Source organism: Nelumbo nucifera, chromosome 4 (genome assembly GCF_055504915.1).
Source record: "Nelumbo nucifera cultivar China Antique chromosome 4, China Antique-T2T, whole genome shotgun sequence".
Lineage (NCBI taxonomy): Eukaryota > Viridiplantae > Streptophyta > Magnoliopsida > Proteales > Nelumbonaceae > Nelumbo > Nelumbo nucifera.
In genome coordinates, this window is record NC_142652.1 from 66,708,442 (window position 1) to 66,733,387 (window position 24,946).

Sequence of the window (24,946 nt, forward strand, 5' to 3'; positions counted from 1 at the left end):
TAAGGTGGATATAACACAAACATAAGTTTAGATCTCACCAAGTTGCTGTAAATTTGAACTGAGAAATAAAGAAAAGGAAGAAGAATCACCAAATCTGAATTGGAGTGGGGTTCTTAACTCCAACACTTAATATCATTAAGAACGGGCTTAAAAGACACATCCAAACTTGATCTTGAATGGAGCAAGAGCCAATTTTTTCCTCTTCTTCACAAAACTCAAAGAACCAGAAAAAAGCTTTCTTTTTGGTTCTGTATTTTTCTTCTTCTTCTTAGTTCTTCTTGTTCGGTGGTTACTAGTTTGACGCCACTCAAAAAAAAAAAAAAAATAATACAAAACCGACAATGTGGTAACCACTTTACCACTATTCGGCTCCCTTTTCTTTAGGGAGCAAATGAAGGTGGGGTGGGCCCATCCATATGGGCTGGACCCACACCCAACAGTTCATGGCGGCGTTTACGGAGTTTGCCAATGACATTGATTGAATCAGAGTTAAAATCAGACTAGAGTCGACATGGTAGCAATCATCTAACACTCTTTTGTTCGTTTTCAATCGAACTTTACGGCGGAAGTCCTTTTTTCAGCGATCTCTCAATTTCAATCTCGGTTCCCCTGTTCCATCGTGTAAATTGAGGCCATAGTCAGATTGTCGGAGGAGCTGGTTCAGCCTGGTAAGTTCTCTATATCAACTCTGGTCATACAGATTAGTATTTGGATCTCTTTATCTAAGCTTAGACTCGTGCTATTTTTCAATGATTACGACGATGGTGTTTTCATTTTGTTCTGCTTGCGATCAAGTTTCTAAGCTTAGCATCTCAATTTGTAATTTTCTTCCTCTTAATTATTCTGGTTAATCTGCCATTTTGCATTTCTGCTATCTTTACCATTCACTGTTCGATGTCATTAATGCCGGAGTAGGAGGAGATGGCCGAGTAAGTATGTAGTACAGTGGCTATGGATAAAAAAGAGAATAAATAAAATATTAGTCAAAATCAGTGACAAGGAGGGAGATGACAGATCTATGGGTGAGATATATTCCTAGACTAGAATGAAGAGGGGGTCGGTTATACAGAGCACGGTTCTGTAAAAAAAAAAACAAAATAAAAAACAATAAAAAATAAATATAATGATAATAAAATTGGATTGATTTTTTTGGCTAGCTTAGCAGTTAGGAAGTATCAACAAGTTAGGAAGGGTTAGAAAATAGTAGGTTGGTGAGCAGTCAATAAATAAATAAATAAATACGTTAATAGGATTTCATGAAGAAATAACAAAAAATAAAATAAAATAAATAATTGATAAAAATAAAGACAAGCAAAAATGAAATTATAAAAATGTAAAAAAATTATTAAGAACAAAAAATAAAAAAATAATTAATCAATCAAAGAAAATTCAAATATATATATATATAATAAAAGAGAATAAAAAGAGAGCAAAAAATAAAATAAAAAAATAGAGATAAGTAAAAATGAGGAATTTCTTTTGTGTTGATTTGTTATTTTCTTGACATTAGTTAGTTTTTTTATGGATTAAATATTTGCCTTTTTTTTGCGTGTATTTGTGCTTATGCTTATTAGAACCTCATGTCTGCCCCACCTATTGGACCCGGGAGAGGGGTGCCTAACCCCTTTCCTCTCCCATCCCAGTCTTACTCGGATTGGATTGGTGTAGCCAGTGCCTTGAGCTTTGGAGTGACTATTAAAACAAAAATAGTTTTGAAAATCATCATTGGAGGTCCTATCACCTCCATTTCACATAACTGATGGGTGATGGCTCAATTTCTAGCCCAAGTTAGTCGTTTTCCCAACACTCAGAGTTGGGGCTCTATCTGTGTGTCATTTCCAGTCCACAAGAGGCGTCACTTATGTGCAATAGGGGATTATGCCGATGTTGAGATGCTAGGCAACTATTTGGCCTTGGAACACATCTGTGTGCTTGGACGACCGGATAGCTTGATTAGCTCAGATATGGGACTAACAAGATGTAAGGGCATGCTTAAGCCCAACCCACATGCAAAGCCTCCCTTTCATGTGTTACGCGTAGTGCCAATTCATGCACTATCCCTATGAGCAATTTTGTGCCCATAAGAAATCCTGATAGCTATGAAGCCATTAGCCAAGGTCGCCCCTCAAGGGATATTAGTCTTTGGATTGCCAAGGGGTAGGGGAGGCATCTGAGGAGATCAACTAACCCTCCTCAAAATTGATGTTTAGCTTTTTGAGGCCTACCAATAGAAAATGTCATTTCTTTTTGAAAAATATACTAGCAGAATATATGTTGATACCACTTAACACAGCCCACCAAGCATAAGTAGACTAAGGCCAAGTTTGGGAGTGTTTATTTGAAAAATAAGTGCTTAAAAACTAGTGCTTATTTATTTATGAGTGTTTGGTAAAAAGCACTTATTTTAAATAGGGGTAGCATAGGTATTTTTAAAATGACATGGCAGCCAGAAAGGAAATAAGTACTTAATGAATAAGCACTTAAAAATAAGCCTAAAATTTGGGCTTCTCAAATAAGTACTTATTCTCTTATTTTGGGCTTATTTCCCAAACACTAATAAGTGCTTATTGGTGTGGTCCCGACTCAAAATAAGTGCTTATTCATTTTTAAGAACTCCCAAACTTAGCCTAAGCATGCGTACTGTATGCATTTCCAAGTCTTAGACTCTAAAACCTACATTACCCTATGATTAAATGGAGTTTGCAAGTCCCAAACATGATTGTTGTAATAGACTAATACTAATACGGTAATACCCACTTCTCCTTTAGCAAAAATTTACAAAAATATTGCAAAGAAGATAAAACAAAGAAAAGGAAAACAAATTACTTGATAAAACTATAAAAGTAATACTAATCCTTTCATCTTTTTTTTTTTTTAATTATTATTCTTCTAGTTCTATCCGATAATCCAACTAATTTAACATACGACTAATTATGTTAAGCGCCATCGTAAAACCAGAAATTCTTAAAATCTTAAAAACTCAAAATGCAAACATTGATACATCTCTTGAAACTACAAGTAGGAAAGAAAACCGATAACCAATAAATACTAGCATTCTGCAAAATTTGTAGGGGAGGGAGTTCTGATTGTCATTACCATTTTGGTATTCTGCAAAATTCAAAGTTCCTCTGCTATGTATCCTTTTGATATTCTGCAAAATTCAAAGTTCCTCTGCTATGCATCCTTTTCATATTATGCAAAATTCAGAGTTTCTCTGCTATCATACCCATTTGGTACAGTCTCATTGCATTTTGAGGCTCTCTTTTGGCCCTTAAAATTACCTTAGAACTAGGGTTTCTCTATGGGAGAGCCACTAGGGGACCCCTTGGAAAATCGTCCTTTGCTTCAATCATTTCATCTTCTTCAACTCCTTTTCCCCAAATTGTAGATCCAAAGCCGATTGATATTCCTATTTGTACTCCCACTCTCAAATGGGGGGAGTCTACAGTTTTGTTTTCAAATGAAGAGGTAGAAAAATCTTTAGATCCTCTATGTTTTGCTCTTGTAGGAAAATGTGTGTATGGTCGTTCATCTATGGCGAAGATCAGGGAGTTTCTTGTAGGGGCGTTTGCTCTGAAAGATGCAATAGTTGTTATGTCCCTTGATTCGAAGCATGTGCCATTTTGATTTTTCGATGAAGATGAGTTTCTCTGGGCTTGGTTGCATGAAGTGGTAGTGATTAAAGACCTTTTGTTTCATTTTCTTCGATGAATGCTAGGCATCGAGTAGGGTTGGGAGCCTTTTGTAGTTCTCATTTGGATAAGTTTCCCAGGATTGTCAATCAATCTCTACAATTAATGATCAGTTTATTCTCTCCATTGCCCAGGTTGTAGGGGGAGTCCTGAAGGTTGATCTTGTGACTATTTGACTTACACGTACAACAACCACTAGGGTTTGCGTGGAAGTTGATTTGTTAAAAGAAAACACTAGGGTTTGGATTAGTGTTGGCATGGAATGATTTTGGGCAAGAGATTGTGTATAAGAATCTTTCCAAAGATTGTAGTTTTTTATATAAATGGCCATGATCAAGATGAATGCTATCAGAGGATCAAGAAGGAAGGAAAGAAGTTAAAGGGTGAGAATATGACTCTGACATCTAAAGATAAAAAGTTTGTTGAACCAAAGAAGATGGAGATCAATTGGATTGATAGATAAGCAGGTTTTTCAGCATACTGGTATTTTAGTCCAAACGAATCTATGGAGTCATGATGATGAGGAGATTGAAATCCATAATAATGTCCACTATCTTTTTAGTAGATCTTTATAGAGCTAAGGGTGTTCCTGAAAATATAGGTGCAATGATCTCCGTTAATATGGCCACTCCTACAAGAAAAGGTGATCCTATGAGAATCCGATTATAACTGCTATACCCAAGGAAACAAATGGTTCAAATTAGGATAAAGCAAGAAGAAAAGGAACTCTAAGCTAGAAGACCCAAGGAACATCTCAATCAGGAAATGTTCGTACATTCTCTAGAATAAACAAAAAGTTACCACTTACCACCCCTGTTATTCTTAAATTACTTTTGTTTCTTTTATTTTTAGTGAGCTCAGACTCCTAATTTTGTTTCAAGGGTAAGGTATTTGCCCTCCTCCTTATTTTAATTATTAATATTTTTTTAACAAAAAAAAGTCGCATATAACATGGATGTTGATGAAGGGTGATTTGGCACGACCTATTAAGAAGGGGACACGTAGAAGCGATCTGCTCGAGGGGTGACAGCTCAGCCTAACGAACCCATTTTGCAACATCCGAAGCTCGAATATCCAGCCACCTCGGCCTAAAAGACCACCTCGGTGTAGAGACATCTCAATACCCATTCCAGTTCAGGACTAAAGAATCAAAGTGACAGTTCGGAGCTAATGAACCAAAATGCCACATAACTGATTCCAAAGGCCTCCACATAACTGATTCCCAGAGCTCTTTCGTAAGGCCCACGACTCCTCAAGGCAAAGGTACACGTGATTATTTTACTCACTAGCATTCAACCACTCAAGTATTCAGCTCGCACTCACAGTATAATATTGACTTAAGCATCAGAGCGACCTCGCCGAGTTAGCTATCCTAGGTTCTCTAATCCACTATTTTGTAGGTTGGTCCAACTCGCCGCACAATTGGAGTTCAGATCGTATTCCAGCTAAGAGTATCTAGATTGCACACCATCAATTGGCGCCGTATGTGGGAAACGATCGAGAGGTCATCCCAACATTAGTTGTAGTTTTATTTATCCCAATAGATTCTTCCAAAAACATCGGAAAAAGTATCGAGATGAACGTTACCGGGGGCAAGATCAGCAATCAACCTTCCCCCAAGGCCCTACGGTATGCATTGGCCAGTTTATTATTCCTCTTATAGTGTCAGGAGTCCCGTCATTGTCTGTACCATAGGGCACTACGCAAGTGAGCATTCCGCTTCCCCTAGTGGGCGCAACTTTCTCCGAGCCATTTGTGGTCCCTCCTGGAATCGGCCACTCCCAATTCCATGACCTCGTTCAGTACGTCTAGGTAATACAAATCTAGATGCAACAAGTCCAACAATTCCAATAGTATCAGTAGTACTATCTGTACCAACAACAGTTCTCACCACTACAGCCAAACCAGTAGTCGATTCCACTCCGGCACCCAGAGTTGCATCAGGGCCAGAACCCGAATCGGCCTGGAACCAACCAGAACGTCAACCGATCCCCCCATCGGGGTGAGAGGACCTCGCAAGTACCAATTCCTCCCAAGGGTCAGGTTTCGCCCTATGGGAGGAGAGACGGACAACACACTCCTCCAGCCTCGTAGGGAAATTTTAGAAACAGGTCCGGGGATAGTCAGCTCAACAGGGCCAATCCACCTCGGCACTCCCAACAGGAAAATGATGGCTCGCGAGGAGATAATAACCAGCCCGGAGTTCGAGGTGCGAACTCGAGGCAAGATCCCTCTGTCCCTCGCGATAGCTAGTGCGAATCCCATAACCAAGAGAATCTACAAAGAAGGAACCAGGGTCTACCTCGTGATAATGTCCGTGGTGATGCTGAAATACCAGACCAGACTAAAATCAGCAGTACCAATGCCGAGTTGGTGAAGAAGCAGCAGCAGCGACGTCGCAAGGCACGTTGCTCCTTGGCCAGAAACAATCCACCGGCGAAGCCAGGCCAGCAAGCAGAGCAAGCAGAGCAAGCCAAAGAAAGGGAAGAAGTGAGCTTGGTGGCTACGAAGATTGCGCCTCCATTACTTTGTCGGTCATCTCCTCTGTCGCCTGAGCTCTTGGCAACTCCGATGTCGAAAGTTTTCAAGGTACCCCCGTTAGAAGAGTATGATAGGTCGTTTGACCCCAACGATCATGTGGATTCCTTCCAGTCTCAGACGCACTTATTTGGGGCTGACGAGTCCTGCATGTGTGTAGCCTTCTCCACTACGTTCAGGGGGTAGTCTGAACTTGGTACCGAAATCTCGTGCCGGGCTCCATCAAAAGTTGGTCCTAATTTGCCAACATGTTTATTGCGCACTTCATTACAAGCAAGAAGTGCCCGAAGTCGCAAGAAAGCCTTCTGAACGTGGTTCAGAGGGAATGAGAATCAATTAGAAGCTATATAAAGCGCTTCAACGATACTTGCTTGCAGATACCGGACCTCGATCCAACGGTGCGACTCACTACGACAAAGAAAGGAATCACCCATAAAGAGTTCAAGTGGCACGTGGTAGCTAACAAACTGAAAGATATCATCGAATTCGTCAGGTTGGCAGATCAGTTCATCGGTACCGAGGAGGAGATCAACCAAAAGATCGACAATCTACCATTGGAAAGAGGAAGAGAGAGAATGAAGGAACGAGCAATGGTGGGTAGAAAAGAAAGAAAAGAAAGTCCCCGAGCAGGGGAAGAAGCAAGTCAAGAAGCTGATCCCCCTCGTGCACCCACAAGTCAGGTTGGCGCTCTAGCACCCCACCTGTGGAGAGAATGAGCTATATGCATTTGAATGCTAAGTGGGGAGAGATCTTAATGGCTATTAAGGATTCCTCTTTCGTCAAATGGCCTCCCAGGTTAAGGGGAGACCTGGCAACAAGAAACCCGAATGTTTACTGCCATTTTCATCGAGATCATAGACACAACATGGAGAATTGCAGGAATCTCCGCGACGAGATCGAGGAACTTATCCGCAACAGGTACATGAAGAACTTCATATTGCGAGAAGAGAGGGGACAAGTAGACCGACTGGCAGATCGATAGGGGGACCAGAGGAGGAATGGCACAAAGGTCAGTAGGCAGAATGAGCAACCACCGCGACAGTTGCCAGAAGAAGGACTAGTCCGTGGGGTAATTAACATGATCACCGGTGGGTCCATCATCGTCGGGTGTACATCAACAGCTGGGAGGACCTCGGTCTGTGAATTGGAGAACGAAGGGGAAAACCCACCAAAGTGACCTCGGTTCGAAGAACCGATATACTTCAATGAGGACGATGCGCGTGGGATCCAGTACCCTCACGATGATGCCTTAGTGGTGAAGCTAAGGATTAACGACTTTGAGGTAAAACTCATCTTGGTGGACTCAGACAGCTTAACAGATATACTCTTCAATGAGACCTTTGACAAATTACAGTTATAGCAGAGTGACCTGAAACCGGCAGATACGCCTTTGATTGGGTTCAATGGCAAGGGGGTCAGACCTCTCGGTCGAATTATAGTACCCGTGGAAGCCGACACGCGGCCAAACATCATGCTATTCGAGCACATGTTCGTGGTAGTTGCGATTCCCACCCCCTATCACGCATGTTTTATGTGCGATAGTATCCACTTTCTACTTAGCAATGAAATTCCCAACTGATTACGGAGTGGGAGTCGTGCGAGGTGACCAGCTCGTATCCCGTAAGTGCTATGTGGCTGCCTTAAAAGGGAAAGCAAAGCTAGCAAAGGATGTCGAGCTCGAATAACCAATGGAGTATATTGACGAACGAGCTGCCTCGAAAGAAGAGACAGTCCACATACCAGTCTCTACCGTCGAACCAACCAAAACTCTTCATATCGGTGCCTCAATCAGCAAACCACTTCGAGCCCAACTAGTAAGTTTTTTATTTGAAAATTTAGATATTTTTTCTTGGTTCGCGGAAGAGATGCCCGTGATTGATCCAAAAATTATAACTCACAAACTTAATACCGACCCTTTAGTTCAGGCATGTAAGGTAGAAGGAACGCAACCTCGCCCCAGAACGTTGGAGTGTAGTCGATGAAGAGGTTGGGAAGCTCCTCGCGGAAGACTTCATTAGGGAAGTCCATTACCCGAGCTGGGTGGCTAACCCAGTTATGGTGAAAAAAGCCAATGGAAAATGGTGCACGTGCGTCGACTACATCGACCTTAATAGAGCCTGCCCGAAAGATTGCTTCCCGCTGCCCAAGATTGACCACCTAGTGGACACGACCTCAGGGAATGAGTTGTTGAGCTTCCTGGACGCCTATTCCGGTTACAACCAAATTAGGATGGATCCTGTTAATGAAGAGAAGGTCGCTTTCATAATTGAGCTCGGGTTATATTATTACAAGGTCATGCCCTTCGAATTGAAAAATGCTGGAGCAACATTCTAGCACCTTGTAAATAAGATTTTTTAGCCGTTAATCGATAATAAAGTAGAATGTTATGTTGATGACATGGTCGTCAAGACCTAGTTTTCAAATTCTTTGATGAATGATTTAAAAGATGTTTTTCAAATTTTATGAAGATATAACATGAAGTTGAATCCGAATAAATGCGTCTTCGGAGTCACTTTGGGTAAATTTCTAGGTTATATAGTCAACCGACGCGGCATCGAGGCCAACCCGAACAAAACAAAAGCGATTTTAGATATGAGACCACCCCGAAAAATAAAAAAAGTCCAGAGGCTGACGGGCTGGATAGCCGCCTTGAGCTGCTTCATGTCTAAATCGGTAGACCGATGCTTATCCTTTTTTAAAGCTATAAAAAAGAGCAAGGACTTCGAATGGACTGAAGAATGCCAACTTGTTTTTGACGAGCTGAAAAGATACTTAGGTACTGCCACTATTTTAACTCGACCCAAAGAAGGGGACGTATTAAAGCTATACTTCTCTGTGAACGATGAAGTGGTTAGTTTGGTACTAATCAAAGAAGTAGATCGGGTCCAATGACCCATCTACTATGTTAGCAAAATTTTGCAGGTTGCAGAAACTAGATATCCAGAGATTAAGAAACTAGCATACGCACTGATCATAGCAGCCTGGAAACTTCGCCCGTACTTCCAGGTCCATATTATCGTCATTCTCACCAACAAACCCTTGAGGCAGATTCTGCTCAAGACTGAGGTGTTTGGAAGATTAACGAAGTGGTCCATCAAGCTGAGCGAATACGATTTCCGGTATGAGCCTCGACCAGCAGTCAAATCTCAGGTCTTGGCCGATTTTGTAGCAAAGTGCACATTCAGCACAGCGACCCCCAAGTTGACCGAGCTCACTTACACGATGGGAGCATCAACCAGTGCGGCTATCCTAGTCAGAGTAGAACTGACCTGGGATGAGGAGCCTTAAATCCTCCACGTTGACGGATCGTCCAGCCAGCAGGGAAGCGGTGCAGGACTGATACTGTACGGCCCAAGCGAGGTGAAGTTGAAGTATGCTCTCTGGTTCGGATTTGAGGCATCGAACAATGAGGCAGAATATGAAGCGCTAGTCACCGGGTTAACCTTAGCAAGGGAAATGAAAGCAAAGCACTTCATCATATGCAGTGACTCATAACTAGTGGTTAACTAAGTCACTGGTGAGTACAAAGCCCGTGACCCCACTATGGCAACTTACTTGGCCAAAGTCAGAGAGATCTTGCACAGCTTCATCTCCTACTTTTTCAGACAAATTCCGAGGTCTAAAAACACTGAGACCGATGCCTTGTCATGAATAGTTAGCACGAGCAACAACACTATGCGAACTGTGTACATAGAGGACTTACCTCGGCTCAGCATTCTTGGGGGAGCAGAAGAGGTTGCTTTCGTGTCACAAGCGGAACCGAGCTGGATCAAACCACTCGCGAGTTATCTGCTACACGGGACCTTACCTACGGAACGCAATGCAGTTCGGAGGATAGAGCGCTAGTCAGCCAAGTATGTCCTCATAGATGGACATCTATACAGAAGATCCTTCATGCTCCCTTACCTACGCTACTTGCGATCCTCAAAAGCTGAGCATGTACTTCGCGACACCAATGAAGACTTGTGTGGTGGACACTTGGGGGGCAGAGCCCTCGCACAGAAAGTGTTAAGGCAAGGCTATTATTGGCCCACGATGAAGGCATATGCACTCGAACTCGTCAAAAAGTGTGATAAGTGCCAGAGGCATGCCAACATCCACCACCAACTTGTGATTTGAAATACCTCACCAGTTCGTGGCCCTTTGCGTAGTGGGAAATCTGTTAGACAGTTTTGTATGCCCTTAGCTTCAATCATTTTGATGTACTTTTGTTATTTAGTGGAAATAAATAAAGTACATGTTTGATTCATGTTGTTTGGTTTAATTCTGTGTAAAACCCTAAAACTGGACATTTGTAGAGACTCATGTTAGTTTTAAATGTTCACAGCCGTTGGATAAGTCTGGGGAGATTTATCCTGCCAAGGCTGATACTGGTGTGCCACCAAGTGTTGGGATGGCCTGTCTCAGCCATCAGGGTAAGACTCGAGGCACATACAGCATGGGATTACTTATCCTTGAACCGGACCAGATTTCCAGTCTTGCCCTGGACCTTGGAGATAGATGGGCAAAACTGGAAAGTTACACCTGACCCCTAGACTCGATTGTGACACTTCACTAGGTGCTGGATTAGGCTGCCTTTGATATGCCAATCAGTGAGATCCTGAGTGGGGATCAAAACCTGGGTATGTTGGGGCAGTTTGAGAATTCATCTGAGTGGGTGGTCATAGTGACAGAATCAGCCACTTTGTCGGACAAAGGGTAATGATCGGGAATGCACTCTCTCTGATGGAAACCAAACTGCCGGCAGTTGATTTCAATCGTTGGAATTTTGTTTTTGCAAAATTAATATATTTACATATATATGTACGGTTTCAAAATGTTTGCAAATGGTTTTAATTCCCGGGATCCATGTGAGAGGAGAGTGCGGCACTGTTCCTTGCAGCCGAGGGAGAGGTCCTCTCTTGTCGGGCAGTGCTTGATCATTAAGGGCTGAGAGGTTAAGTGTAAGACCATTTAGGATAATACCTGATGGGCTAATCTTGCACCTGCCCACAGTCCCTGGGTTTTTATAAGATGGCTTGGCCCAGGGACCACTTAATGTAAGTGTTGGGCCCATAGGGTTCATACGATGGACTTAAAGGGTTCATTGAGATTTTCAGTGAATTTGGCTGGGCCTTGTATTAAAGGCTGGGCCGAACCCATGTGGCTGGTGTGTAGATCAATGCTTGGGTCCCACGCCATACAAAGAAGCCCAACTGGGCAGCAGATTGGAAACTAATTAAACACTGAATGCTTAATGGGCCAAAAAGCCCATTTCGAAGTGGGCTGATATGATCACCCATCAATGGGGCGAATTTGAGATTGAAGTTAGCAAAAAGGATTGGGCTCTTAGCCTTATCCACTCTTAGAGACCAAATTCAAATCAGATTTGAATCTGGTAACCTCCTGATAAGATCAGGAGTAAGCTAACTCTATCTGGGAAAGGGATTAAGATTATCCCCTATCCAAATACTGATTTGGATTGGGATAACTCCTAATTAGGAGATTTCTTAATCAAGAAGAAAAGAGAGGAGATTTTCGAATGAACCATAGAGAGAGAAATAAGATTTCGATCCAAGAGGTTCTGGTAAGCAAGAAAGGTTCCTGCGAATTGAGATTAGATCTCATTCTCTCCAGAAAAGAAAACAGTTCAGCCTTTTCGTTTCTGGAGATCTCCTCCTACCGCCGCCATCTGCATTGTTGCAAGATTCGATCTTTGCAGAAAAGAAAGTCAAGAAACCAGTTCTTGACATCAGTCTTGCAAGAAAGACTGAAAGAATTCAGTGTTTAGTACATCCAGGGGATTCTTGTGAAGGATCCAGTGTGTAGGACGCACCCTGCTGGTTCTGTTCCATCCACAGCTGTGTCATCTTCAGCGGGGACAGATCTTGGAGCATTCTTTGGGCGTGAACACCAACTTTGGGAGATACTGCTTCTCCGGATCAGGTATAATCCTCCCATTTATCTTTTGGTACAGATCTGGTTTGATTAGGGTTCAAGTAGATCCTTGAATATTGTATTCTAAATTCAGGGAATATGATTCCCAGTTGGGAGAAGGTAGGAAATTTTTGAAATTCGCCCTACCCATTCCGCAACCTTTATGGCGTCCATTAGATGGATCCTACCATTCTTTCAAAATCGACATCCTTGGTCCTTTTCGGCCAGCAACAGGGCATAGGAGGTTCTTGGTTGTAGCAGTAGATTATTTTACGAATTAGGTGGAAGTTGAACCCTTGGTAATGATCACAACCTGCAACATACATAATTTCTTTTAGAAAAGCATAGTATGCCACTTCGGACTACCCCGAGTGCTGATATCCAACAATGGGAAGCAGTTCGAAGATGTTAAGTTTCAAAACTGGTGTGCCGAGATGGGGATTTAACAAAACTTTACCTCGGTGGTACACCCTCAAGCGAACGGGCAAGCATAAGTAACTAACAGGGCGATACTTCGTGGATTGAAAGCTTGCTTAGCTCAAGCCAAGGGATTGTGGGTGGACGAACTGCCCAATGTCCTTTGGGCCAACCAAACTACCATTAAGACCGCGATGGATGAGACCCATTTCAACCTCATGTATGGCACAAAAGTGGTGATCCCGGCAGAAATAGAGGTACCCACATTACGATTGGAGGCTTATGATGAGGAAACGAACGATGACAAGCTCTGTACCAACCAGGACCTGGTAGAGAAGGTACGAGACCTGGCTCACATTCGGATTGTAGCTTACCAACAAAGAGTAGCTCAGTACTATAACGCCCAGGTTAGAAAATGACACTTCCGTGCTGGCGACCTGGTTCTTCGGAAGGTTATGGTACTTGAGCCCAGTGTAGGTAAGCTCGGACCGAATTGGAAAGGTCTGTATCGAGTAAAGCGGGTATTCGGGGAAGATACATATGAGCTCGAGACTTTGGAAGGGAAGCAGGTACATCGAGCATGGAATATCGATAATCTAAGAAGGTAATACTTATGAACTCGTGACTCCAAGGCAAAATTTCTCCAAGTCTATGTGACCACTGAACTGGTTGAAGAAAACAACTGATTGGAGAGAGGACTGTGAGTCGCTCCTTGAAGCCTAAGGGCTATGGTGCCAAACTGACAAAAGACCTCGGCACTTCAATAAGTCCTAGTCGCCTCTTCGGCATAGGCAGACAAGCCCTAGTCGCCTCTTCGGCATAGAAAGACAAGTCCTAGTCGCCTATGAGGCATAGACAGCTCGGGTACAAATCCTACGATGTCTATCCACCTCGGCATACAACAACGTAAGGTTAATCCCACCTGAAGTCCAGCTCGTTAGCTCGACACTAAGGGATAACCAACACTTAGGCAAGTGAGTAGCCCGTGCACAAACAAGTCGGGTATGTACCCTACAGTGTTCGTCCACCTTGGCATACAACGATACGAGGTTATTCCTACTTGGAGTCGAGCTCGTTAGCTTGGCACTTCGGGATAACCAATACTTAGAAAAATTTTTACTCAAAAAAGATTTTGTTGTACTCACACACATGAGACTTTTTGAAGTATTGCACTTCATTAACAAAAGTTCCGAGTACAAAAAAAAAGGTACTACAACCGAGCTCGGAGGCCCGGGATATACATCATATATAGGGGGTCCAAGAAAAGAGGCACGTCTAAGCATCAGATCTGTCAGAATCCCTTCCAGCAAGTAGGTCGATCTCCATGTGGTCCTCCACGTCATCTCGGCTTGCCTTCCTTGACGGTCTCGCCTCAAGAATTTCCTCATCACTTTCTCCCTCGGAGGAGTCAGGTTCCTCGTCAGCCTCCTTCACCATCTCAGGAGTGATGGTGGACATGGAGATAGATCTGAAGTCGAGCTCAGGAAACTTCTGCAGCATCAGCCACTTGCAGAGCTTGAAGCCCAACCAGTACGAGCTAAAGCCATACTCGACCTAGAGGTCGTGAAACTCAGGGGACTCCTTGAACTCCTTGATGGTGCGATCTCTCTCTTGAATTCGCACCTCCTGGATGGCGGTGTCAAAGATCTCGGTGCACTCCTTGATCATCGCCTCGAGCTTTTTGTTCTCCCAGAGGAGAGCTTCCTTCTCCCCCTTGAGATTCTTCTTCTCCTTCGTCAGCACAAGGATCAGCTCCTCCTGGCTCCGAGCTCCCTTCTTGGCTCTAAGAACTTCACCCCGAGCTAAATCTAGCTTGCAGTAAAGCTTCCGAGCATTTTTTTTCGGCCTCCTGAGCTCGCTTCAAGCGGATCTCAGACTGGTAGACGAGTGAGTGGATAAGAAAAGGTAAGTACCATTAACAGAAGAATAAGAAAGTAAACAAAGGGGCATGTTACTTACCATCATACAATAGCTAGCTGCTCTCCCTCCGAGCTGACTCGTTGGCATGTCAGCCCACTCCGTGACCTCCGCAAGAAACACATAATCCTTGCTCTTAAGAAGCCCGACTCGTTGAGTCATTATGCTCTCCTTCGCTGAGGGGGGCTGAGGCTCGGGCACCGAAGTACCCTTGGGCTCGTGAGGTGGGGTTCCCTCATCTTGGTCCTTGTCCAGGTCAACAACCGGAGGCTGGAGCCGAACCTCCTCCCCCGGGAGCTCGACAGAGATTGGCTCTGGTGCTACGACCTCGGGTCCGACAGGAATCGAAGAACCGACCTCCTCTCGACGAGACCTCTTCGAGGCCTTTCTCTTCTTTCCCTTCTGAACACTCCTCAGAAGGTTAGCAGCGTCAACACCCGTCATAGCTTCTACAAGAGAGAAGAAAAAGAGTTAGCTGCGAACTGAAGTAAGTGCGAAAAGACAAAAGGAGAAGTAATGTGTGTGTCGAGGTGGAGGCCTACCAGGAGGACTCAGCCCAGCTCACACAAGCTTTTCCTCAGCCAGGAAATCTTTCATTTCAAGGCCGAGGTCCCTCCAAGAGTTGATGACCGCCCTTGTCTCAGCATGCAACCTCACCCTAGGGTTCTTAATGGCCACTTGCCAGTGAGTCGGGAATGGCCATCCTTCAGGATTCTGAACAAAGAAGTACCTCCTCTTCCAGGCCGATACCTTGTTTGGGTTACCGAATAGAACCTTGAACCCGAGGCGAGGGGAGATGTAATAGCTCTGCCAGGTGTCCCCGCGCAGGCAAGAAGAGTTCTTGATGGAGCAAATCGAGCTAAAGATGTCTAGGGTAAGAGGTCGGTTATACTCATGGAAAAGTGAGGTCGTGCCAACAATGGTACGGATGGAGTTTGGGTGTAGCTGGTCAATAGTGATGTTAAAGAACTTAATGATTTATATGATGAAAGGGTGGAGCGGGAAGCGCAACCCAGCTACGAGCTGCTCCTAAAAAACTGTGAGCTCGTGATGACCGTGAACCCAAGGGTATTGACCCAAAGGAATACTGAAGACAAGAGTGTCGGGGAGACGGTAACAAGCTACCAAGGACAACAATCTGTCCGAGGTCATCGTGGAAGGGCCAAAGTTGTTTGGATCCCGACCTCGAGAAGAAGATGGGACCCCCTCTCTAGAGGTCGGTTGCTCTACCTGAGGTTCGGGTTCCTTAAGCCGAGATGGCCTGACGTCAGGTAAAGGCGTTTCTCCTAAAAGGTGTAAAGAGGAGCTCTCTAGCGAAGAACTGGCCCCATCGGCGGGAGCCGAGGACCGCACCTCGGCACCCTCGGCCTCACTAGAATCGCTAAGTAACCTATCCATGCTAGCACTAGACATATTGGACAGGAAAAGAAAAAGGGAACAACTAGTGAAAGAAGATGACCTCACCAAAAAGACGATAACGACTTCAGACACAAAGGGAAGAATGGCGAGCTGAAGGACTTTGACGCGATCTCAGGAGAGCTCAATTACACGATTTATGGCGAAGGTAATGGGCCCTTCCACCCTCTATTTATAGTCCACCACATTCGGCATTCAACAATTGAGACCTGTACGATCCAACAACTCCCATGAAAACCGACTGCACGCTACCCGAGGAGGAAATCGGTTGAGCTTGCCCTTTGGCGTTCGCGGAGTTTATAAATAGTGTGACGTCCGCACGTACCCGAGATGCGACCTGGGTCATTTCATGGTTGAGCCAGATGGTTGAACAAGCCCGACCAACAGTTTGCCCTTCAAATTGTCTAGACTTTGTGCCAAATCCACCTGGACTTGTCATGAACTCCCCGCACCGGGTTAGGACCCTTGGCACAAGGAGTGGGGGGCAATTGATGACGGGTGATTTGGCACGACCTAGTAAGAAGGGGACACGTAGACGCGATCTGCTCGAGGGGTGACAACTCATCCTAACGAACCCATTTCACAACATTCGGAGCTCGAGTATCCAGTCACCTCGGCCTAAAAGACCACCTTGGCATAGAGACACCTCGATACCCATTCCAATTCGGGACTAAAGAATCGAAGTGCTAGTTTAGAGTTAATAAGCCGAAACGCCACATAACCGACTCCAAAGGCCTCCCCAACGGACCCCGAATTTCTCGGGATCACGATGAGACACGTCCTAGCTCCGCCTGAATCGGAGGTAAACGATAAACCTTATCAACATATTGCTCTCCTTAAAAAATGGAACAAACCTTATCTACATAGCCCGGAGATCCCAGAGCTCTTTCGTAAGGCCCATGACTACTCCATTATATAAGGACACGAAACCTTAAGGCAAAGGTACGCGTGATTATTTTACTCACTAGCACTCAAACACTCAAGTATTCAACTCACATTCGCAGTATAATACTGACTTAAGCATCGGAGCGACCTCGCTGGGTTAGCTATCTCAGGTTCTCTGATCCACTATTTTGCAGATTGGTCCAACTCGTCGCACAATTAAAGTTTGGATCGTCTTCTAACTAAGAGTATCTAGATTGTGCACCATCAAATATCATTTCAACTAGAAAAATGTATGTATGGGAGAAATATCATATTTAATGTTTTAGATAGAAATAACAATTGGTATGATAAATTCAAAACACAATCACAACACAACACCACCATACAAACCATCCCCTAGCTAGTGGTCATAATTGGTAGCTAGGTAGGAAAGGCCCTAGAACCAAATCATTGCACTTATTTCTTCATGGCTGATTAGTATAAGACCATAAATTTTGAGAGAGAGAGAGTTTATATAGTATCTATCCTATATTAGCCTTTTATGGGAGTGAAAGCATGCATGTCTTTGTTTTTAAAAGCTAATTTTTTTTCTTTTTTCTAATTTTACAAATAATAATATTTTCTGAATTAAATTATAATGTTTTATTTTATTTGAAAAAAACCATATATTCAAATATATATATATATATATATATATATATATATATATATTTTTTTTTATGGTGTGATATATTTTAGAAACAAGAAAAACAAAAACATACACGTTTACCTTTCGTCAAACATTACTGTTTTTGTGATGGGCTTGAAATGGAGATAGAATTGAATTCCACCTGAATCAACAAAATATATTTTGTGTCCATGTGAACATTCTAGAAAGAATATGAATGAAGTCATCCCCCGCTTTGAAGTTTGGGGAATTCAGGTATATATATGGTTGTAAACTCCAATCAATAAATAATAATCCCCAAAAGTCGTAGCTTGAGTACCAAAACGATCCATAAGTGTGAAAGGCATAAAAGTGAATAAATTAATTAAATTCACTGGCCACCATGTGAACCAAATTATAGTCTGATCCTTGATGGAGTGCGTGAAATTAACTTTTGACCTAGAAAGCTGAGGACTATGTTTCGGTAGGTTCAGCATATCCATGCTAGATGTGATATGGTCTGTCTCTAACTCTTTATAAAGCAAATTAAAGCTATATATTGCCATTGGTATTGGACCAGTTTGCCTGGCCACCTTTCCGAGTACGTAAGTGGAGATCTGCCCATTTTCTTTTTTTAGCCCTAAGACAAATTCCATTCATCAAATCAAAAGCTACATCTCATCATGCTGACCTTACAAAGTCTGGAGTGATCGACCAGATCATGGAGCAATGGTTTTGGATGGCAAAGTTGTTAGCCCATGGGCCAGAGTCTATTACACGAATGAGATGTGAAAAGAGAGACATTGGGCAACGAGGATCTGCCCAAGTTTATAAGCTTGAGAGTTGAAATATTGTAAAATAAAGTTTTGATTGAAATTAAGAATTGGGGTGCATTTAAAAGCTCAAAGTACCAACCCATGGGTCTTCATGCATGTGATTTGCTAACGAATACATTCTTTGAGCATCTTTTGAAATGAGCCATGTCAATATATATTAATACCAGCGGCCCTGTGCGGTGCATAGAATTGGACTTAAAATTTATTGTTCTATGGAGCTACACAATCCATGGGTAGGGATGGCAATTTTCTCCATCCCTACCAAGTACCTGGCCTCTCCGATCAGGTGGGGGATGGGATGGAGATTGTCTTAACGGGGACAGGGTGGGGATGGAATTAATAGGAATACTTAATTGGGGATGGGGAGTGAAGTCCACACCATGTCCTAACCCTGATTATTTATATTAAATATATATGTATATATATTATATTAAATATATAATATTATTTATATTATATATATATATCAAAATATATTTAAAATATTATTTGCATTTTAATGTTTTCTTTGTTTTAAATAAATACCTTTATAAAAACAAACTTTTAGTAAAAAAGTTCAGGGGATTCACGTTTCTGATAGGGATGCAAGCTAAAATTTTTGATAGGGATTAATTTACAACTCGAGGTCGGGATGTGGAGTATAAGCCCCACCCCAAACCCACCCATTGCCATTCCTACCCCACCCCAACCCCAATTATTTATATTAAATATCTGCGTATATGTGCATATATATATTAAATATATAATATTATTTATGTTATTTATAATATTATTTTATTATATATATCAAAATATATTTAAAATATTATTTGCATTTTAATTTTTCCTTTGTTTTAAATAAATATCTTTCTAAAAACAAACTTTTAATCAAAAAATTCAAGGGATTCAGGTACTTGATAGGGAAGCCCTCTCTATCGAGGATTGGGGATGTAGGCTAAAATTTTTGACATGGATTAATTTAAAACTCGAGGTCGGGATGGAGAGTATGATCCTTGCCCCAAACCTGCCCATTGCCATTCCTACCCTGGGGATCGTCCCCTTAAACCCATAACACCTCCCCAAACCCATAAATATAGTTCCATTAATTATGATAATTATAAATGTAGTATCCAATACTTATGGAAATAATTAAAATTTTCCAATTATTTATTTGTAAAATTGGAAGTTTTATAATTTAAGTTTCACTAAATTAAAAAAATCACTAATTATTGCTCAAAATTAAATTATAGTAAATATCAAAATTACTGAAAATATAAAAATAATTTTATATCTATTGAAATTAATTTTGCACTAAAAAATTAGTGAATTTTTTAATTATTGTTTGATAATATCATTAAATATTAATAAATTGGTCAAAATTACTGATAATATCAATAACTACTTATTGCTAAAAATTATTGATAATTTTTAATTATTAAATTTGTATTTATTAATACTATAATTAATTATTATTTTTTTGTAGTTATTGATTTCAATAATTAATTTTCAAAAAGTAATTCTTAGTAATTAAAATTTTCAATTTACCATAATTATGAAAAATTATAGTTTAGGTGTTGACATTTACTAAATAATATTCAATAATATCAGTAATTATTGAAAATATAAAAAATACTTCACAAATTAATTTAACTACCCAAATTACTTTAATTAATTAATTTGCCCACATTTTTTTTTATTTTTAGATGATTTATAATATAAATTAAAAGATGCTTTAGGAGAAATTTTAGGAGGGGGTTGAGCTGATTGGTAACATCAGAGAAAGAGACTTGGAGTGGAACTCTAGTGAAGAAGAGAGGGATGTCACGTGGCAATATAGATTAAGATGTGTTTTAGGAAGAATTTTAGGTGGGAGGGGGTTGGCTAAGTGATTGAATACATGAGAGAGAGATTTGGAGTGGCCCTCTAGTGTAGAAGAGAGGGCTGCCACATGGCTACATGAAAAGGCTAGAAAGGGGCAAGGGAGAAAGGAGAGAAGAGAAAAGAAGAAATGGGAGAAGGAGAAGTCTAGTAACATGGGACCTAATCGCTTTATAACATAGTATAGATTACAGCAGCAATAAGCATAGACCTAAGGGGGTTGTTAATTAATTTGCTCTTGATGAAGTTGCCAGGTGGAATAGTTTAATTAGCAATATATATCTACCAGAGCTGTTTGATAAAAGTCACTACCTAACGTAGCTTAGCTAGGATTGGATTTGATAGTTGATAGTTGATGTAAGCATGCGGATTTCTTCGCATTTCCTCAGTACGAAGGCAGTCAAGGCACCTTTTATTTTGTGATACGCACGTTCAATGAGCACTGGGGCTAGAGCTAGCACAGATTTAATGTTCAAGCAAACATCTTCTTGGGTGTGGGTGCTCTAGGAAGATACTAATCTACAACTACTGATCAGCACCGTGTGCTGATCACAAGGAAGTCTTTTGTATTTGACTATATATTTATATCAGTGCACACGCTTACGCAACTATGTCTAAAGTTTGTCTTCTAATTAGCATCCAAATCCATTATTTAACGAGCATTAAGGAGGACCACATCCACTTAACAAAGCAAAAGAAGAATTGAAAGAAAAAGGACTGAGAAATATGAAAGCTAGCTACTACCCATCTTCATTATCAAACTATAGGTTAATTACAGGCTTCAGCTTTGCTTTCTTTCTATATCTCACATTTGACGACTCTGGTATTCGACCCTTAATTAAATTATATTGAAATTGAATAGCCAAAGGAGAAAGATAAATTAAAAAGCTATATTTATTACTTGATCATCATTTTGGTATGTATATTGCCTGTACATCTATTCTGTAATTCAACAAATTCCTAGTTTGGTTTATCTCGGGTATCACCCATGAAGACAAAAATGTATAGAGAGAGAGAAAAAAAGAGAGGAGATGGTGGATGACGCTTATGAACATTAACATTGGTTTGCCCTAGTGATCTTCAGTCTCTTCACAGTGGTCAAGAACATCCTGGTAAAGGAAAAGAAGAGCCAATTGAATAAATATTAGATTTAATTAGATTTAGAGTACTGAAAACCAGAGAAACAGACCAAGAAGGTGAAGAGGTTGAACTTACTCCCAAGGAACATCTCCCACCATCATCCAATCTCCTTCCTTATCTTCGTAGGTTAACACGTGATCATTGCCTGAAAGAACCTCATCGATATCAGGGCCTGTATCAAGAATTTAATCTCGAAATTAAAATTAAGAACGTAGAGGAATCCTTAATTACTTTTTAAATTAAACCATAGGGATTAATATAATTAAGATTAACTATCAGAAAAAATCGCATAAATGTTTTGTATTCTGCAGTGTGATAAACAAATAATTAGATTAGATTGAGTCATAGAATCAATCCAAACTCAGATCTTTAATCTCTTTATCCATGTCTCAGTCTCACTGATCTTCACTTACAGAGGATGGTCGTCCTGAACATTTGGCTAAGAGTTCTGACTAGGCTATCATAATTATTGTGAGCAAACAGATCCAATTTCCTTCCAATCGGAATTCCTTCCATGTAGACCTTGACGAACAATGTGGGGTGTTGCCGGTTATTTCCTTTCTCTGCAATCGTACACCGCAGGAGAGGTTTAAGCGATGGCCAATCGGATGGTTGCTCCCTGTTATCCAATAAATAAATAAGAGGATGCCGCAGTAGAATTTAGAATGAAATCATATGTGCAAAACTGAATAATATTAGAAGAATTTCTAGCAGAAGAGAAAAAGGTGAAAAAAGAAAAATCAGGTGCAGCAACTTATAGGGGAATGAAGCGCCGGAAAACAAGGGAATAAAGAAGTAGAAGGAATGAATAAGAATGATTGATTGAATGAGATCATGACTGATGGGTTTTGGTTCTAATTGAAATTCCAGCACCGTTATAGATCAAAAGAGAGAAAGAAAGAAAGAAGTGAAATGGGTATTAGTACAAAGCTTGAAAAAGAAGGAAAAATAGTAGAAGGGTTTGAGTTTGTTGAATCTAACCTTGAATTGGATGATGAGTCATCAGGTTGAGAGGTTGAAATGCTGAGTCCAAGTCTTAGATCGGTACTGAGGTCTCTCTTGGGTTGAGGAAGAGAAGAAGTTGCAGAGGAAATAGACGGGTGATTGCTGCTATCAATTGATGAAGATGAAGAGTTGGTAATCTTGCCCATTGCAGCGTTCGTCTGATAAAATTAGAGAAACAGAGAAAGAGAGAGAGAGAGGGCCGCCACCTTAGGCTTAAATAGGGGATGGAAAGAGAAAGAGAGAGAGAACAGAGGGGAATATCGACAGACTCGTTGGGTTGAATTGTCGTTAGGGTGGCCGACATTTACACGTGGCATATACTCTCTGGCTCTCTTAATGTAATCGGGTCGGCTATTCGCTGTCCCTCCTGTTACTGTTATTTAGCTTGGAAGCTGAAACCTCCTCTCTATTCTTCTCCTCCTTTTTCTTCTTTCTTCTGTTTTTTTTTTTAGTTTAGTTTTGGCGTGGGGCTTATGACTTGGACAAGTTGATGGTCCAAACAAGGAAGTTTTCAAATATAAAAATTTGATTTGATGGAATGATCTCAACCGTCGATGGGGGTGAAAAGTAAAACCTGTATTAGGGAGTGAATATATACCTCATGAGCTCGTAGGGGTGTGGGAGACCACTACACACTACAGTGATGATATACTGACATGAACCGGACGTCCTTGTTCCTTTAATTCTCGCTGTGAACTCCCTTAAATCCCTGTCTCCTTAGATATATGCTACTCCACATGGAGTAATATTAATTAGAGTAGTTCATAGACATAGACGACATAGAGTGCTGATAATATAACAGTATGGCAGTAGTACTAGTTTTGTGGGTACATGTCCTCAACAACATTAACATGCATGCCATCAACATTAAGGTTTTGCGACACTTGGGGCTCAACGCCGTGGCTTGTTATCATATTTCACAAATTTGAAGACAAATGGCACAAAGCCGTGATATCATCACAAAAATTAATATTGTCTTTGTTTGTTTGGTAGTAGCAACCAGCAGCAGATCTGGACTGACGACTCCTACCAGCCCATATGCATCACCAACCGACAGACGGCCGGGACTAACTTGTTCACTGTCTTTGCCTCTCTGCTGCTGCTTTTAGCCTTTTTAGGGTGGTAAGTATGGTAGTTGGTGAATGAATATTGGTGATGTTCCCAATTCTCAATTCCCAATTCCCAATCTTGGCCTTCTTCATCATGATGGGGTGGTGGTCTTGAGATGGTTTCATTTGGAGTCATGGAGTGGGATGGTGGTCTTGAGATGGTTTCATTTGGAGTCATGGAGTGGGAAGGTGGGGGCGTAGCCTCACCTCTTCATGAATGTGTTTATAACTTAGTGGCCCGGCCCCTTGAATCCTTTGAGCAGACCAAAGCACCCCATGAATCCCACAGGCGTTTAGTTTGTTTATGATGAATATGACATATATACTACCTTTGCTTGGTTGGCTAATATTCTTGATTTAGTCGTTCTCAATTCAGTTTCGAGTTTGGACCATATGTATTTTATGTAAATATATTTTTTTTTCTCGATTCATGAATGCAGAGAGTAATTCATTTTTTTTTTTATGTTTATGTTTATGTTTGTTTGAAATTTGTACAAAATATGGGTTTCATTATTAAATTAAATGTCTTAAATATTTTATCAAATATATCATTTATCATAAGAGTACAAGTTTGTATCTAAAAAATGGACATGGAGATGATAATAAATAATAAAAACTTGCGATTAAACAATTGTCAAATTGATCTTTGCTTCTTCAACAATAATAAATAATAAAACCTTGCGATTTGACCATTAACACCACATTCTTCTTCCTCTTCCTGTTCCTGCAAACAAACAATCAAATTAAAAAAAAAAAATGGCAGGCTTAAGCCGACGCATAGAAAGTTAATATGTATTATTATTTATAAATAACAAAGCGAAGCGAACGTACTAGTTTAGTTTAGCATCTCATTAACCGATGGAGTAAGTGCATTCGTCACTTTGATTGTCAAACTATTCCCTCTGTGTGTGTGATGTGGAATGACTAGTGGCCACTGGCCACGCACCCTTGATTGAAACCGGGACCGAATTTTACCTTTCATTAAATAATAAATAAATAAATCTGCTGCTATTTTCGGCACGCTAAGATGCTACGTATGTTTAGGTATGCATATGTTACCAAACACTAGATGGATGTCTTCCAATCAGTTTCATGAAATACCTTCTTTTCATTAATTCTTAGTTTGTTGACGAAGGACTAAGGAGGAAAATTTGAAACAAATTAAAGCAAAATGGTACATGAGCACGGCTTGATTGTCTTGAGTCTTGACCCCAGAATGAACAAATTCTAATTAAGCACCATGTGTACGTAATATGAATGTCTCGTCAGTAAGGTGGCACAGCATGTAATAAATGTAGGTAAAAGAGGTCCTGTCCGGGTCACAATATTGACTCAGCCTACATATAATGCCAATTTTATGTTAGCTCTTTTAGGGGTGTTTTCTCAACGTGAAGTCTGTTTGTTGTACAATTTTACTTAATTTGTTACGTGTAGCAAAATAAATTGGTTATATTAAAACAAAAGCATAGAAAACTTGTTATTCTTAGTAATACATGTTTTTTTATTTTTTGGTTTTGCTTCAAAAGTTCAAATAAAAAGCACACTCTTGAATAAATTTCTGCTTCAAGGAAC

The 24,946-nt window shown here is 41.0% G+C and overlaps 1 protein-coding gene and 1 long non-coding RNA gene across 3 annotated transcripts; one reads left to right on the forward strand and one right to left on the reverse strand.

Annotated features, from left to right (window-relative positions):
- Nucleotides 1-380: 380 nt before the first annotated feature.
- Nucleotides 381-23,835, forward strand: LOC104585577 (uncharacterized). The gene is made up of 2 exons (XR_733315.3): nucleotides 381-668; nucleotides 23,262-23,835. It is a non-coding gene; the product is annotated as an uncharacterized LOC104585577 (long non-coding RNA).
- On the reverse strand, nucleotides 20,848-22,507 carry IAA31 (indole-3-acetic acid inducible 31). Of its 2 annotated transcripts, none has more exons than XM_010242505.3 (4): nucleotides 22,242-22,507; nucleotides 21,674-21,879; nucleotides 21,336-21,405; nucleotides 20,848-21,229 (listed from the first exon to the last, which is right to left on the reverse strand). In XM_010242505.3, exons 1-4 carry the CDS (start codon nucleotides 22,409-22,411, stop codon nucleotides 21,175-21,177), a joined length of 501 nt encoding a protein of 166 aa, XP_010240807.1. In that variant the 5' UTR covers nucleotides 22,412-22,507; the 3' UTR covers nucleotides 20,848-21,174. The 2 variants fall into 2 exon arrangements, with proteins under 2 accessions (XP_010240807.1, XP_010240806.1); XM_010242504.3 differs by having other exon boundaries at nucleotides 21,336-21,432; nucleotides 22,242-22,501.
- Nucleotides 23,836-24,946: the final 1,111 nt, after the last annotated feature.